This window comes from Biomphalaria glabrata, chromosome 2 (assembly GCF_947242115.1).
Source record: "Biomphalaria glabrata chromosome 2, xgBioGlab47.1, whole genome shotgun sequence".
Taxonomy (NCBI): Eukaryota; Metazoa; Mollusca; class Gastropoda; family Planorbidae; genus Biomphalaria; species Biomphalaria glabrata.
Window position 1 is genome coordinate 26,364,531 of NC_074712.1, and position 17,948 is coordinate 26,382,478.

The 17,948-nt window shown below is 39.0% G+C and overlaps 1 protein-coding gene across 10 annotated transcripts in view; it reads left to right on the forward strand.

Annotated features, from left to right (window-relative positions):
- The window catches only part of LOC106060968 (choline O-acetyltransferase-like), a 311,392-nt gene that overhangs the window by 199,211 nt on the left and 94,233 nt on the right, over positions 1 to 17,948 (forward strand). For 3 of the 10 annotated variants that reach the window (XM_056019773.1, XM_056019766.1, XM_056019764.1), the window contains one exon: positions 5,809 to 6,006. In XM_056019773.1, the coding sequence (XP_055875748.1) occupies positions 5,842 to 6,006 (165 nt within the window). In that variant the 5' untranslated portion in view covers positions 5,809 to 5,841. Of the gene's footprint in view, positions 1 to 1,397; positions 1,556 to 4,688; positions 4,837 to 5,808; positions 6,007 to 17,948 lie in introns of those variants that run through there. The other 7 variants (XM_056019769.1, XM_056019768.1, XM_056019765.1 and 4 more) reach the window with 7 other exon arrangements.

A 17,948-nucleotide genomic window follows, 5' to 3' on the forward strand; every position in this document is an offset into this window, starting at 1 on the left:
CAGACGACGAAAAGAAAATCTAAATCGACCACCTGCGGACAATGCTTATGCTTGCTCTGGATGTGGCAAAATATGTAGGTCACAGCAGGGGCTGCGCAGCCACGGGAAATACTGTATTCCTCACTAATCTTCGGACTCGAAGACAAGCCTTATTATTATATTTGTATATATCTATTTAGCTGACATAGGAGAGAGCACCTGGTTACATTTGAGACCAAAAGAAAATCTACTGCCGAGGACAAGCGCAGACGACGAAAAGAAAATCTAAATCGACCACCTGCGGACAATGATGATGCTTTCCCTGGATGTGGCAAAATATGTAGATTAGAGCTGGGGCTGCGCAGCCACGGGAAATACTGCATTCCTCACTAATCTTCGGACTCAAAGACAAGCTTTATTATTAATATTATTTAGATATGTATATAGGTATGTTTACATGTAAGTATACAGAGCCTTGCAGAGTATGTATAGCACCTTGATGAAGCCTCAACTTCGATGCTCAAATCAAGTCTACAGAGCCTTGCAGAGTATGTATAGCACCTTGATGAAGCCTCAACTTCGATGCTCAAACCAAGTCTACAGAGCCTTGCAGAGTATGTATAGCACCTTGATGAAGCCTCAACTTCGATGCTCAAACCAAGTCTACAGAGCCTTGCAGAGTATGTATAGCACCTTGATGAAGCCTCAACTTCGATGCTCAAACCAAGTCTACAGAGCCTTGCAGAGTATGTATAGCACCTTGATGAAGCCTCAACTTCGATGCTCAAACCAAGTCTACAGAGCCTTGCAGAGTATGTATAGCACCTTGATGAAGCCTCAACTTCGATGCTCAAACCAAGTCTACAGAGCCTTGCAGAGTATGTATAGCACCTTGATGAAGCCTCAACTTCGATGCTCAAACCAAGTCTACAGAGCCTTGCAGAGTATGTATAGCACCTTGATGAAGCCTCAACTTCGATGCTCAAACCAAGTCTACAGAGCCTTGCAGAGTATGTATAGCACCTTGATGAAGCCTCAACTTCGATGCTCAAACCAAGTCTACAGTCTCTTCTTTGGTGAACTAAGGAGAGCGCTGGTTGTGCACATCCAATACCACACCACAGTTTGTCTCGGGATGGGTCTCGTGTATTGCCAGACTCCTCCAGCTTTATCGGACTCGTCCCTGTATTTCAATCACTTGCCACCTACAAGCTCTCGTATGGCAGTAGTAGACTGTTGAAACGTACTTGGGGCTACGTGGGCACAACCAGATTTCTTTCTCGTCCTCGAGGGGGCCAACTGAATGAATACGGCGCTAGGGGTAAATCATTTTATAGAATGAATCATGATATTATTGTAACCCTGCCTTGCACTGGTGCTTGTGGTGCGTACGAATGCACTATTGGACAGGACAGAGGGACGATGGGACAGAAGGAATAACAGTGTTTACATGGGCATCAAGAGATTAGGAAGAGTCTGAATTGTTGGGAACTAAGGAGCCGTCTTTTGTGCTGCCTGAAGACTGTAGTGGGGACCTAGAGCAAAGCCTGGAAGGCTGTCGTTGGTCCGTATTCAGGTTTGGTGGGGAAAGGATTGGTAGAATTAGGAATACTCTTTGAATGTAGAAGGCTGTTATGAGTTTGTCTTGGTGAATTATAAACACACTTATTTATTTACTGTAGAACTTCGTTGAGTGCTTGCCTTAGATGTTTTTCTAATTTGCTTGTGGTCTAAGGCTTCCATAGCATCTCTAATGTTTTAATCGTTGTTCAACTCCCTCGTCACTAGCTACATGTCATCAGGCTAAACCCGGTCAAAATAGTTTGTGAAGTCTATGAAGGCTAAACCCGGTCTAAATAGTTTGTTAAGGTTAAGTCTATGAAGGCTAAACCCGGTTCAAATATTTTGTTAAGTCTATGAAGTTGTGTGCTGGGTTGTTTGTATTGACTTTTTTCATGAAACAGTCTAATATTGAACATTGTTTCTACCTGCTCTGTTTGTCGGAAAAGACTCTTCGGGTTATTTCTTCTGTCTGCTGAGAATTATTCTTTGCATTGTTTTTCTAGGAAGACTATTCAGACTTATCATTCTAATTTCCTTTCTTGAGTAGTGGACAAATTAACAATTGGGTCCATGCCTTTGGCACTGGCGGATCCAGAACTTTGGAGTGGGGGGGGCGATTTTTTTCCAAACCCTAACCCTAACGCCCAGTAAACCCTAACCCTATGCATAAACGTGCGTACAGCACACACACATATATATATATATATATATATATATATATATATATATATATATATATTCGACATAAGAGAATAAAATAAGACTGTTTCTCAATCTTCGGCGAAAAAAACAGAAAAAAAAAATCTTTCTCTTGCAAGCTTGGGGATCTGGGAGAGCGCTGTAAGCTTCTTCAGTGGGGTTCGGGGCGAAGCCCCGACGCCCAAAAGCGTTTTCTTGCATTTTTCTCTGCAGAAACGCATTCTTCTGACATCTACAGCTCATTATTTATCAGTGGGGTTCGGGGCGAGGCCCCGACGCCAAAAGCGTTTTCTTGCATTTTTCACTGCAGAAACGCATTCTTCTGACATCTACAGCTCATTATTTATCAGTGGAATTCGGGGCAAAGCCCCGACGCCAAAAGCTTTTTCTTGCATTTTTCACGGCTGAAACGCATTCTCATGACATCTACAGCTCATTACTTATTAGTGGTGTTCGGGGCGAAGCCCCGACGCCAAAAGCGTTTTCTTGCATTTTTCACTGCAGAAACGCATTCTCCTGACATCTACAGCTTATTATTCATCAGTGAGGTTCGGGGCGAAGCCTCGACGCTAAAAGCGTTTTCTGGCATTCTTCACTGCAGTAACGCATTCTCCTGACATCTACAGCTCATTATTTATCAGTGGAATTCGGGGCAAAGCCCCGATGCCAAAAGCGTTTTCTTGCATTTTTCACGGCTGAAACGCATTCTCCTGACATCTACAGCACATTACTTATTAGTTGTGTTCGGAGCGAAGCCCCGACGCCAAAAGCGTTTTCTTGCATTTTTCACGGCTGAAACGCATTCTCCTGACATCTACAGCTCTTTACTTATTAGTGGTGTTCGGGGCGAAGCCCCGACGCCAAAAGCGTTTTCTTGCATTCTTCACTGCAGAAACGCATTCTCCTGACATCTACAGCTTATTATTCATCAGTGAGGTTCGGGGCGAAGCCTCGACGCTAAAAGCGTTTTCTGGCATTCTTCACTGCAGTAACGCATTCTCGTGCCCTACAGCTCATTATTCATTCTATTATAAAGTGCCTTTTGAATAATGAGAAAAATATTCTAATATGAATTTATAGTCCCTTAATACATTGCAAATAAAACCGATTTGTTCTTTGAAAAGATTAGATACCCCACATATTTAGATTAAGGTTTTGAGGATCGCCGCCGAAAAAAAAAATTCGATTAATAATATTCAATAAAATTCTAGCATACATTGTGAGTTATAGTCCTAAATTTATTTAACTAGAAAAATATGAGATAGAGTAAAGGTTGGAAAAAGTCGACTAGGAAAAGATTATCTGGCTTTTGAACTCATCTCAACCGTAACAGTTATATTGAAAAATTTGTTTTGAATTATAACTTTTCCAAAGCAAAGTCTTTCTTAAAAAAGTTATGATAAATTCATGTCAAATTACACAAACTCTGTCTGGAAAGGGCAAGGGCGGTAAAATGAAAACGATTAATTCTCGCTCCTTTTTATAATTTCTGCTATTGATTGCATTTTGCATTAAAGAATAGGGGTTGGGCGACTCGATATAAGAATTTACTTTATAGCATATATAAATTATATTAGTGACAGATTTCTTTTATTTTGTAATTTCTTACTATAATACAGAAAAGAAAAAGTATTGATTTGTCCGATGGGGGGAAGGGGATTGCATGTATCGCACTTCCACCTGTTTATATTATATAGATATTCGACTAATTTTGTTCACATACTATGATTTCTCCATAAAAGTAGGACCGCCCCCCCCACTCAAAGGGTTTAGATGGGAAGGGCGGTGGAGGTATTCGCTCTTCCCCTTCCAGTCGGCCAACAGGTGAACGAAATTATATAAAGACCGGTTAAAATACCAATAACAAGTTTTAATCATATAGATATTTAATTGATTCTGTTAGCAAGCTGTGATTTCTACAAATAAATAGGACCGCCCCCCCCACTCGAAAGTTTATGGTGCGGGGGGGGGGGGCGGATTGATGCCATCGCCCCCTCCCGACCCTACCAAATCGGCCAAAATACTAGAAGGGGGGGGGCGAAATAATCTAAAAATAGGTTGAAATATAAATAATTAGTATATATTATTAACATAAGTAATAAATTCGCATACAAATTGTGTGAATTCTATACATTAATTCCTCCGCCCCCCCCCCCCCCTTCGGGGGGGGGGGGGGGGTCGGCCGAGTGGGGGGGCGATCTCCCCTACCGCCCCCCCCTGGATCCGCCAGTGGCCTTTGGCCATTTTTTGTATTCTTCGTATATTTTCTGGCAGATTTCCCTTCAACATTTCTGTTTCAGTAGTTCTTTCAATGATGGTATGTTATCAGTGCCATGCGATTCTATCATTGGAGCCTCGCGAAGGTCTTTGTTGTCGGAACATGTTTTATTGATTAGACTGTAGTTGGTATTAATCTTGTAGTTGTACAGATCTTCTCTGTTTTGCAGATTGCAAGATTCGCAAGCATACCAGAATGAGGCAATGACAAAGGAGTGCATCAATCTGAATTTAGTGCTAGGGCTATGTCTTTGTCTGTCAAGATTTTTTTCAAAAGCACAATATAAATCAAAACTTAATCTGTTAAGCTACTAACAGGTATAGTGCACATGTAAATAATCCTTTTTTCTATTGCCCACTACAGTTTCGCGCTAAATACTTCTAGGTTGAATTGTTTTATTCTACCAGTGAGTATGTTCTTTACGTTATTCAGGTTCTCGCTAAAGTCTCATTAATGTCACTATGGTCTCATTTATGTCACTATGGTTTCATTTATGTCACTATGGTTTCATTTATGTCACTATGGTCTCATTTATGTCACTAGGACGGTAGGACTAGGACATGTGCGATACTTTTCTCATTTGTTTTACCTTTTAGAATGAATTCGTGTTTTCAAAAAAAAACGTATCCAGCATTAGGACACAAGTTAGGACACAAGTTAGGACACAAGTCTAGCACTGTCCTTAGGCCACCATATATCGTCTTCAAACGAGACTCAGCACAGAACTTCTATCTCACTGTCTAGCCTTCTAATATAACAGCCAGACTTCTCCAAAACTTCTATCTCACTGTCTAGCCTTCTAATATAACAGCCAGACTTCTCCAAAACTTCAGTCGATAGCAAGCCCGAACAAGGGAAGAACCTAAAATGATAAACGAGTAGATTATTGATTAAGTTACCATCTTACAAAACAGCTGCATACCGTTTCCCCAGAGGCGTACATTTCAAAGCCATTGACTAAAACATTGACTGAAACATTGACTGAAACATTGACTGAAATACGTACTAAATAATTGACTGAAACATTGCATAACATACTTACTGAAACCTTAAATAAATCCTTGACTTAAATATTGACTGAGACATTGTCTAAAATACTGACTGAAACATTACATGAAACATTGACTGAAACATTGACTCATTATTGAACATTTAAAAGGAAAGAAATTGCCATTGAAAATTGTGTTACTACTGTATTGATTGCACTATTAAATTTATTTCACTGTCTAATTGATTTGTTTAATTAATATAATATTGATGTTGAATTCAATCAATATATTTTTTTATAGGCAGATGATAAGTAGCATCTATCTTTCGTCACCATGGCAACACAGATTCCTACAGAACTGGAATCTGCGACATCGGCTGGTCCATCCAACGGTCAGGTTCAGGAGACTTCCTTGATGCCCAGCTCTAACGGACTAGATACGCCTGGAACTTGTTCTCCATCTATCACACCCAAGAAACAACGTCATTGGGATCTTTCTGTAAGTCAAATTGTCTTTCTGTAAGTCAAATTGTCTTTCTGTAAGTCAAATTGTCTTTCTGTAAGTCAAATTGTCTTTCTGTAAGTCAAATTGTCTTTCTGTAAGTCAAATTGTCTTTCTGTAAGTCAAATTGTCTTTCTGTAAGTCAAGTTGTCTTTCTGTAAGTCAAGTTGTCTTTCTGTAAGTCAAATTGTCTTTCTGTAAGTCAAAGTGTCTTTCTGTAAGTCAAATTGTCTTTCTGTAAGTCAAAGTGTCTTTCTGTAAGTCAAATTGTCTTTCTGTAAGTCAAGTTGTCTTTCTGTAAGTCAAATTGTCTTTCTGTAAGTCAAATTGTCTTTCTGTAAGTCAAATTGTCTTTCTGTAAGTCAAATTGTCTTTCTGTAAGTCAAATTGTCTTTCTGTAAGTCAAATTGTCTTTCTGTAAGTCAAATTGTCTTTCTGTAAGTCAAATTGTCTTTCTGTAAGTCAAATGAGTGTCTTTCTGTAAGTCAAAGTGTCTTTCTGTAAGTCAAATTGTCTTTCTGTAAGTCAAATTGTCTTTCTGTAAGTCAAATTGTCTTTCTGTAAGTCAAATTGTCTTTCTGTAAGTCAAATTGTCTTTCTGTAAGTCAAGTTGTCTTTCTGTAAGTCAAGTTGTCTTTCTGTAAGTCAAATTGTCTTTCTGTAAGTCAAAGTGTCTTTCTGTAAGTCAAATTGTCTTTCTGTAAGTCAAAGTGTCTTTCTGTAAGTCAAATTGTCTTTCTGTAAGTCAAGTTGTCTTTCTGTAAGTCAAATTGTCTTTCTGTAAGTCAAATTGTCTTTCTGTAAGTCAAATTGTCTTTCTGTAAGTCAAATTGTCTTTCTGTAAGTCAAATTGTCTTTCTGTAAGTCAAATTGTCTTTCTGTAAGTCAAATTGTCTTTCTGTAAGTCAAATGAGTGTCTTTCTGTAAGTCAAAGTGTCTTTCTGTAAGTCAAATTGTCTTTCTGTAAGTCAAATTGTCTTTCTGTAAGTCAAATTGTCTTTCTGTAAGTCAAATTGTCTTTCTGTAAGTCAAATGAGTGTCTTTCTGTAAGTCAAATTGTCTTTCTGTAAGTCAAATTGTCTTTCTGTAAGTCAAATGAGTGTCTTTCTGTAAGTCAAATTGTCTTTCTGTAAGTCAAATTAGTGTCTTTCTGTAAGTCAAATTAGTGTCTTTCTGTAAGTCAAATTAGTGTCTTTCTGTAAGTCAAATTAGTGTCTTTCTTTAAGTCAAATTAGTGTCTTTCTGTAAGTCAAATTGTCTTTCTGTAAGTCAAATTAGTGTCTTTCTGTAAGTCAAATTGTCTTTCTGTAAGTCAAATTAGTGTCTTTCTGTAAGTCAAATTGTCTTTCTGTAAGTTCATTGAACTTTGTCAACTTGTTGTCTTTCGTTGAAGTCAACTAAACACTGTCAACTTGTTGTCTTTCCTTGAAGTCAACTAAACACTGTCAACTTGTTGTCTTTCCTTGAAGTCAACTAAACACTGTCATATTGATGTCTTTCCTTGAAGTCAACTAAACACTGTCACTTTGTTGTCTTTCTTTGTTTCGTTTCTTTTGGATCTCACTTTTTTTATTCTCTTGAGTTTTTGGACACATTTCTACATTTTATTTTGAATGTTGAATTTCTTGTACTCTCAAAGCATACTCCATTTTCTTGAATGGACTTTTCTTTATATTTGAATTGAAAGATCAATTCTAATAGACTGATCTACAAAATAACCATGAACAAAGAAACACCCTTCTAGCATTAAACAAACAAACAAACAACAAACTTTTGCTTACACCACAAACATTAGGACTCTAGAATTAAGCTCTCAGTCGGATTCGAAAAAAATTAATTTTATAATTTTAAAAAAATTATTTATATTGATGATGGAAGTGTATTTATTAACTTTATTGTTAAAACTGTATTGATAAGACTTTATTGATAAAACTCTAGTGGTTTATTTCTGTCTCCTGAAGTTGACCTGGAAATGTACACCTGTTATTCTAATCAAAAGGAAACCAATTGTGTAATGAATCCAATCCTTCTTTCAAGTGTGTATGTCTTGTATTGCAGTCAATGCTTTCGTCGTGGACAAGTTCCTTTTCTGGGAATAGTTCAAAATATAAAAGAAAGTTATGGGTGCGGGTATAACTTCAAAGTTTGACTCGATGACCTCCCCACCGTGACTCGATGACTTCCCCACCGTGACTCGATGACCTCCCCACCGTGACTCGATGACCTCCCCACCGTGACTCGATGACCTCCCCACCGTGACTCGATGACCTCCCCACCGTGACTCGATGACCTCCCCACCGTGACTCGATGACTTCCCCACCGTGACTCGATGACCTCCCCACCGTGACTCGATGACCTCCCCACCGTGACTCGAGAGGAAGGATAGGAGGAGGAGATTCTCCTTCCCTCTCCCGCTCTTTCTAATGACAAGTTTGGACGTCATCGTTTGTCTTCAGTCGCAGATGACATTTGTGTGTTCTCCAGCTTGATTTAGTCTCATTTTGAAATGTAAAAAAAGTTCAACACTTTTGAAATGCGTCGACTCGCCATTATGTCTTGAAGGTTCTTTGAAAACTTGGCTTGAAATGGAAATGTCTATAGATATGTTTACAAGTGGAAACATTTCAGTACAGTCACTTTTATTGAGGACCTTATCTAAATTAAAATGGTGCGCTGTAAGCGGCAATAGATATTGTTTATAGTTACAAAGCTTATATCAACTCTGGCGTCTTTTCTCTCTTTCCCTCTCTTTATCACACTTTCTTCAACATCTCTTCCACAATCGTGCAGGCACACATTATTTCTCTTATATCTCTTCCACAATCGTGCAGGCACACAGTATTTCTCTAAAATCTCTTCCACAATCGTGCAGGCACACAGTATTTCTCTTATATCTCTTCCACAATCGTGCATGCACACAGTATTTCTCTAACATCTCTTCCACTCTTGTGCAGCCACACAGTATTTCTCTAACATCTCTTCCACAATCGTGCAGGCACACAGTATTTCTCTAACATCTCTTCCACTCTTGTGCAGGCACACAGTATTTCTCTAACATCTCTTCCACTCTTGTGCAGGCACACAGTATTTCTCTTATATCTCTTCCACAATCGTGCAGGCACACAGTATTTCTCTAACATCTCTTCCACAATCGTGCAGGCACACAGTATTTCTCTTATATCTCTTCCACAATCGTGCAGGCACACAGTATTTCTCTTATATCTCTTCCACAATCGTGCATGCACACAGTATTTTTCTTATATCTCTTCCACAATCGTGCATACACACAGTATTTCTCTAACATCTCTTCCACAATCGTGCAGGCACACAGTATTTCTCTTATATCTCTTCCACAATCGTGCAGGCACACAGTATTTCTCTAACATCTCTTCCACAATCGTGCATGCACACAGTATTTCTCTTATATCTCTTCCACAATCGTGCATGCACACAGTATTTCTCTTATATCTCTTCCACAATCGTGCAGGCACACAGTATTTCTCTAACATCTCTTCCACTCTTGTGCATGCACACAGTATTTCTCTAACATCTCTTCCACTCTTGTGCAGCCACACAGTATTTCTCTAACATCTCTTCCACTCTTGTGCAGCCACACAGTATTTCTCTAACATCTCTTCCACAATCGTGCAGGCACACAGTATTTCTCTAACATCTCTTCCACTCTTGTGCAGCCACACAGTATTTCTCTAACATCTCTTCCACTCTTGTGCAGGCACACAGTATTTCTCTTATATCTCTTCCACTCTTGTGCAGGCACACAGTATTTCTCTAACATCTCTTCCACTCTTGTGCAGGCACACAGTATTTCTCTAACATCTCTTCCACTCTTGTGCGGCACACAGTATTTCTCTAACATCTCTTCCACTCTTGTGCGGCACACAGTATTTCTCTAACATCTCTTCCACTCTTGTGCAGGCACACAGTATTTCTCTAACATCTCTTCCACAATCGTGCAGGCACACAGTATTTCTCTAACATCTCTTCCACTCTTGTGCAGCCACACAGTATTTCTCTTATATCTCTTCCACAATCGTGCAGGCACACAGTATTTCTCTAACATCTCTTCCACTCTTGTGCAGCCACACAGTATTTCTCTAACATCTCTTCCACAATCGTGCAGGCACACAGTATTTCTCTAACATCTCTTCCACTCTTGTGCAGCCACACAGTATTTCTCTAACATCTCTTCCACTCTTGTGCAGCCACACAGTATTTCTTTAACATCTCTTCTACAATCGTGCAGGCACACAGTATTTCTCTAACATCTCTTCCACTCTTGTGCAGCCACACAGTATTTCTCTAACATCTCTTCCACTCTTGTGCAGCCACACAGTATTTCTCTAACATCTCTTCCACTCTTGTGCAGCCACACAGTATTTCTTTTATATCTCTTCCACTCTTGTGCAGCCACACAGTATTTCTCTAACATCTCTTCCACTCTTGTGCAGCCACACAGTATTTCTCTAACATCTCTTCCACAATCGTGCAGGCACACAGTATTTCTCTAACATCTCTTCCACAATCGTGCAGGCACACAGTATTTCTCTTATATCTCTTCCACAATCGTGCAGGCACACAGTATTTCTCTAACATGTCTTCCACTCTTGTGCATGCACACAGTATTTCTCTTATATCTCTTCCACAATCGTGCATGCACACAGTATTTCTCAAACATCTCTTCCACTCTTGTGCAGCCACACAGTATTTCTCTAACATCTCTTCCACAATCGTGCAGGCACACAGTATTTCTCTAACATCTCTTCCACTCTTGTGCGGCACACAGTATTTCTCTAACATCTCTTCCACTCTTGTGCAGGCACACAGTATTTCTCTAACATCTCTTCCACTCTTGTGCAGGCACACAGTATTTCTCTAACATCTCTTCCACTCTTGTGCGGCACACAGTATTTCTCTAACATCTCTTCCACTCTTGTGCAGGCACACAGTATTTCTCTAACATCTCTTCCACTCTTGTGCAGGCACACAGTATTTCTCTTATATCTCTTCCACAATCGTGCATGCACACAGTATTTCTCTTATATCTCTTCCACAATCGTGCAGGCACACAGTATTTCTCTTATATCTCTTCCACAATCGTGCAGGCACACAGTATTTCTCTAACATCTCTTCCACTCTTGTGCATGCACACAGTATTTCTCTTATATCCCTTCCACAATCGTGCATGCACACAGTATTTCTCTAACATCTCTTCCACTCTTGTGCAGCCACACAGTATTTCTCTAACATCTCTTCCACAATCGTGCATGCACACAGTATTTCTCTTATATCTCTTCCACAATCGTGCAGGCACACAGTATTTCTCTAACATCTCTTCCACAATCGTGCAGGCACACAGTATTTCTCTAACATCTCTTCCACTCTTGTGCATGCACACAGTATTTCTCTTATATCTCTTCCACAATCGTGCATGCACACAGTATTTCTCTAACATCTCTTCCACTCTTGTGCAGCCACACAGTATTTCTCTAACATCTCTTCCACAATCGTGCATGCACACAGTATTTCTCTAACATCTCTTCCACAATCGTGCATGCACACAGTATTTCTCTAACAAGAAGTTAATACTTGATTTGAAATCCGAGTCAGGCCCCGGTCCCAACTGAAGTTCAGGGTTTAGAGTGAAGTGTTTGCCGAATATGTTACAGATATTTGTCAATGCAATCTCCCTGCTCGTCTGCTTACCTTTGGAACCAGGGTCTCGATCACAACTGGGACTTTTAGAAACTGTTCCTAGATCTAGTAGAAGTAGGAAGTTGAATAAAACATAATAACTTATGACTTATTATGACTTTTTACATTTTGACTTCATTTGTTATGACTTGTTGATTACTCTTGACCCGTTACACTTTGACCTATAAACTAAGGTAGGTTTTTTTGTGTTTTTTTTTTTACGGAAGTAAGAGCGGTAATTAACGCTATATCGAAGTCGGGAGTCGGGTCAAAGCTCCGGCGCCAAGAATTATTTTCGGTATTTAAAACCAAAATTCTGAGGTATCTACAGTGCTTTATCCTGCTACTCTTCTACAAAAAAATTGTAGGTCATAAACCAAATCTGCTATTCAGTGCACTTTATTAATGGAGCTCAGAAAATGATACATATTTGTTTGCTTTTTATATTTCTATTTGGAAGGGAAACTGCAAATCCTCTTTTTGTTACTCTCACGAAATTTATTGTAGCTTTGCTTTTCCTTTTGATCGAAAGGGGGGAGAGGGATTGAGTTTACCCCACCCCCTTTTGGCTAAACTCATAATGGAATTTAATCATCGTAATTTGCTCTTGATTTATTATCGAAAAAGAGAGTTTTATCGTCAAAACCATCTATAAGAGGGTTTTAAACTCAAAACCATCTGGAGGTAGTTTTTTTTTAAAATCAAACCCCCCTTGGTTACGCTCAAAGAATTGGGCGACTCTATTTTACTTAAGTTTAATATTGAAGAGGGGTCTTTTAACCTCAAAACCCGCTAGGGAGAGTTTAGAGTCATAGGTTATAAACTATAATCCACCTAGGGAGTTTAAAGTCAAAACCCTCTGAGTATGTTTAATTTTAAAACCTTCGTTAACTCCGCTCATATACTTTGCTCCAGTTATTCAACTCTCTCCACTGTGTCTGTACTTCTAAGAGCTTCTGCTAAATTCATTGGTCAGTAGTAGTGGCTGAGTCTCTCTAGTCATCCAGCTAAATCAACTTTGTCATCTGGAAAAGACTCATGTCCCCTAACCCTAGCCGGACTACAAGGGACTGAACTCAGAGGAAGACGATAAATCAAAACATTTGGTCAAATAACTGAGTGGCTGCGGCGCCCAGGCAACGACCGGAAACCGAATAATCAAAGTGTCTTCTGCGGGCATGAATTATCGTTCCTGCGTCAGGTTCATTCGGGCTGTAGTATTTGTTTTATCCAAATGGATGGAAGTTTTCTACAATTTATCCAGCCCAGTTCACCCCTCCCTGTAATATTACATCATCCATCAACAGAACTTCATTACGTTATAAATCAAATTTCTGGAAGAGATGAAGGAAAGGGGAGCGGATAGGATGAGAAGGGTAGGACATAGGTGTTGTTATGTGAAGTGTAGGACATAGGTGTTGTTATGTGAAGTGTAGGACATAGGTGTTGTTATGTGAAGTGTAGGACATAGGTGTTGTTATGTGAAGTGTAGGACATAGGTGTTGTTATGTGAAGTGTAGGACATAGGTGTTGTTATGTGAAGTGTAGGACATAGGTGTTGTTATGTGAAGTGTAGGACATAGGTGTTGTTATGTGAAGTGTAGGACATAGGTGTTGTTATGTGAAGTGTAGGAAATAGGTGTTGTTATGTGAAGTGTAGGACATAGGTGTTGTTATGTGAAGTGTAGGACATAGGTGTTGTTATGTGAAGTGTAGGACATAGGTGTTGTTATGTGAAATGTAGGACATAGGTGTTGTTATGTGAAGTGTAGGACATAGGTGTTGTTATGTGAAGTGTAGGACATAGGTGTTGTTATGTGAAGTGTAGGACATAGGTGTTGTTATGTGAAGTGTAGGACATAGGTGTTGTTATGTGAAGTGTAGGACATAGGTGTTGTTATGTGAAGTGTAGGACATAGGTGTTGTTATGTGAAGTGTAGGACATAGGTGTTGTTATGTGAAGTGTAGGACATAGGTGTTGTTATGTGAAGTGTAGGACATAGGTGTTGTTATGTGAAGTGTAGGACATAGGTGTTGTTATGTGAAGTGTAGGACATAGGTGTTGTTATGTGAAGTGTAGGACATAGGTGTTGTTATGTGAAGTGTAGGAAATAATCTATTAGACGACATTTACTGTTAGAAAAAAAACGTTTTTATGCACCTTACTTTAAGGGACACAATCAGTGCAAATCCCGTTTAGAATGTCTACTATATAGACAACACTCTATCTTTTGTGAAACTAAATGTTTAGATGTAAGTTTAGAATGTCTACTATATAGACAACACTCTATCTTTTGTGAAACTAAATGTTTAGATGTAAGTTTAGAATGTCTACTGTATAGACAACACTCTATCTTTTGTGAAACTAAATGTTTAGATGTAAGTTTAGAATGTCTACTGTATAGACAACACTCTATCTTTTGTGAAACTAAATGTTTAGATGTAAGTTTAGAATGTCTACTATATAGACAACACTCTATCTTTTGTGAAACTAAATGTTTAGATGTAAGTTTAGAATGTCTACTATATAGACAACACTCTATCTTTTGTGAAACTAAATGTTTAGATGTAAGTTTAGAATGTCTACTGTATAGACAACACTCTATCTTTTGTGAAACTAAATGTTTAGATGTAAGTTTAGAATGTCTACTGTATAGACAACACTCTATCTTTTGTGAAACTAAATGTTTAGATGTAAGTTTAGAATGTCTACTGTATAGACAACACTCTATCTTTTTTGAAACTAAATGTTTAGATGTAAGTTTAGAATGTCTACTGTATAGACAACACTCTATCTTTTGTGAAACTAAATGTTTAGATGTAAGTTTAGAATGTCTACTGTATAGACAACACTCTATCTTTTGTGAAACTAAATGTTTAGATGTAAGTTTAGAATTGAGAAAAGAAAATGTATATTATATCTATTTGAATAATACTTCATAGGTTTTGATAATATTATTATGACATCGTCTTAAAATGCAAACCTAGGCTTGGATGACGTCGTTAGAAGTTCTAGACAATACCTAGATAGCCTGAACTTGGTCATGGCAAATAGTACCACAGTCCCCTTATTAAAACGGGTTTCTCAATATATTTCACGAGATTCTTGTATCCAGAAGTTCTAGACAATACCTAGATAGCCTGAACTTGGTCATGGCAAATAGTACCACAGTCCCCTTATTAAAACGGGTTTCTCAATATATTTCACGAGATTCTTGTATCCAGAAGTTCTAGACAATACCTAGATAGCCTGAACTTGGTCATGGCAAATAGTACCACAGTCCCCTTATTAAAACGGGTTTCTCAATATATTTCACGAGATTCTTGTATCCAGTCAGAGATTGGTAGTTTCAGACTTGCGATGGCATACTGTGTAACATTTGATGTCATCCAATCCTGATAGCCCAGCGCCTAGACAGATGGTGAACACGATAGACAAGTCGTGATAGTATGAAAATAATTCTTTGAGTTTGCGTTAGTTCCTCGGATATATTCTACTTATGAATTCTCTTATGAATAACTCTTGAGATGCACACGCGGCATTGACTCTGAGCCACAAAATACATCCTCGATAGAACAGGGTAAAAACAAAACTTTCCCTAAAACAAACTAAGCTAATTTCGTATCTCTGGTCTACCGAGCAGCTCATTAAAGATTGCCGGTAGCTATCCAGAAGACAGTTTAGTGACGCTCTCATAAACGATTTGAGCAGGTAACTTGCGCTAATGATCTCGCTCTGACTTAATTGGATGACGCTGGTTCCTTTTCTTAGTTTGATACTAAAGTACTTTCACTTGCTGTTAGTCCTAGTCAATGCAGTTGTGGTAGGTCCTGCTATAGTATTTCATTCTAACCATGTCTACTGCTGAAATGTTTCTAGTACCTTATAGTCAGACATTAAAAACATATATAGATTTCTATTTCGAACCACGGCTTCGTGTTGTGTTTTTGAGTACTCATGAAACATAACAGTTCAACACAATACAATTCAATGCTTGCGCTAACATTTATAGATTGCAAACAAAGAGTGTCATTAGACATGTGATGTCTATCATTGTGTCTATGTTTGATGTGGACTTTGTTGAGCAGATCTCTCTCCTTGCTCAGTTACCTCATTACGTTATACATAGCCCCCCCCCCCCCACTCCCTCCATTTAAACCCCAGCCAGCAGCCTACAGGGGCCCTAACTCTCATTGAGTGAAATTCGTCCCTTTAAATTAACCGTGGCACGCTAGAACTGTATGGACACCCCTGTTATTACCTCCCTTTGCCGTCCAGGATAATGAGTAGTATTTGGCCATAGTTGCCTCCACTTGCCGCTGTCATTACAGAAAGATGGTACAATTACAGACCTTCAGTTTTCAGCCTTCCCTCTGCGCCGCTGTGTCCGGCTCATAGGGAGCAGGAAGAAAAAAAGGTTTTGGGTGGGGCGCCATTATTGATTCCTTTTCAACTCTTTAAAACTTTCTGACAGATCTTCTTTGTGTGGGCTTTTAATGACATGCTCAATTACAGATTTAAAAGAGAAAACTTTTTTGTAAAGATTTTGTTTCTAAACACATTGTTTCTGGACAATATATAATAGTGTTGTTTTGTTTTTTTTAATGTCTCGTTAAAGTATCAAGAGTTGTTGGCCTTTAAAAATAAAGGACTTGAAGGGAATCGAAGTTATACACTGACTGGCCAGACTCTATTACATGACTACAGATAATCAATTCTAACATAAAAGAACATTGTTGCCTGCATTAAGAACACATCAGGAGGCCCACCTATAACAATAATTTTAAACTATATCCGTAGCCGCTTATGATCATTGTTATGTTTGGTTTGGGTTTATTACCCAGTAGAAAACAAAGTTTCAATTTCACGGTTATTTAGTAGACTCTTGAGGTCTGGGAGGATCCCTTTGGCTAACCATACTATCGAGTAGACTTGATTCTTTGTTAGTTCTCGCTTCTACTCAGTGACGTAATCAATACGAGGCGGGTTGAGGGGAGGGGTTGGCCCGGCGCCAGCTACGTCATGACAGTTGATCATCGAATTTTTTTTTGAGAGCCTTTAACATGGCTGGGTGGGGGAGTGGGGGCTGTGAAGATTGCAGTCATTATGGCTCTTTATCTTAATCATGTCTCCCCTTTACCGTCCAACATAGCCCCCCCCTCCCTCCCAACTCTGTACTCAGTCTTTAGCTGCCTCACTTGGAATGTAACGGATGGGTTGGGTTGGGTTCAGAGAAGAAGACTGATTGCTCCAGCCCTTCGCAATGATGGGGCGCTAGTTGATAGTCCCTAGTGAGCTCTCTGCAGAGATTGAACAATGCTATGTACCTCATTAGCAGTGTCTTTTTTTTAAACTCAACATACACACATACACACTTTCAGATTCCTTCTGGAGAACAATTACCAAACATACACACACACACACACACACACACTATACACACAAACACACTATACACACCAATCATTAAAAAAAAAAAACTACTTAGTTATGTTGACACCGGTTTCAAAGACTACTCTATCATTAGAATTCCACTCAGAATTTCTCAACAGCTGCACATTTACTTTGGAATTCACTGAGGTGACATCAACATTACGTTGACCTACCATTGACTATACACTGACCTACCATTGACTATACACTGACCTACCATTGACTATACACTGACCTACCATTAACTATACACTGACCTACCATTGACTATACACTGACCTACCATTAACTATACACTGACCTACCATTGACTATACACTGACCTACCATTGACTATACACTGACCTACCATTGACTATACACTGACCTACCATTGACTATACACTAACCTACCATTGACTATACACTGACCTACCATTGACTATACACTGACCTACCATTAACTATACACTGACCTACCATTGACTATACACTGACCTACCATTGACTATACACTGACCTACCATTGACTATACACTGACCTAACATTGACTATACACTGACCTACCATTGACTATACACTGACCTAACATTGACTATACACTAACCTACCATTGACTATACACTGACCTACCATTGAGTTTACACTGACCTACCATTGACTGTACACTGACCTACCATTGACTATACACTGACCTAGCATTGACTATACACTGACCTACCATTGACCGTACACTGACCTACCATTGACTATACTCTAACACAGTGTTTCCCAAACATTTTCCTTAACGGACAACTTTACACATTCTGAGTA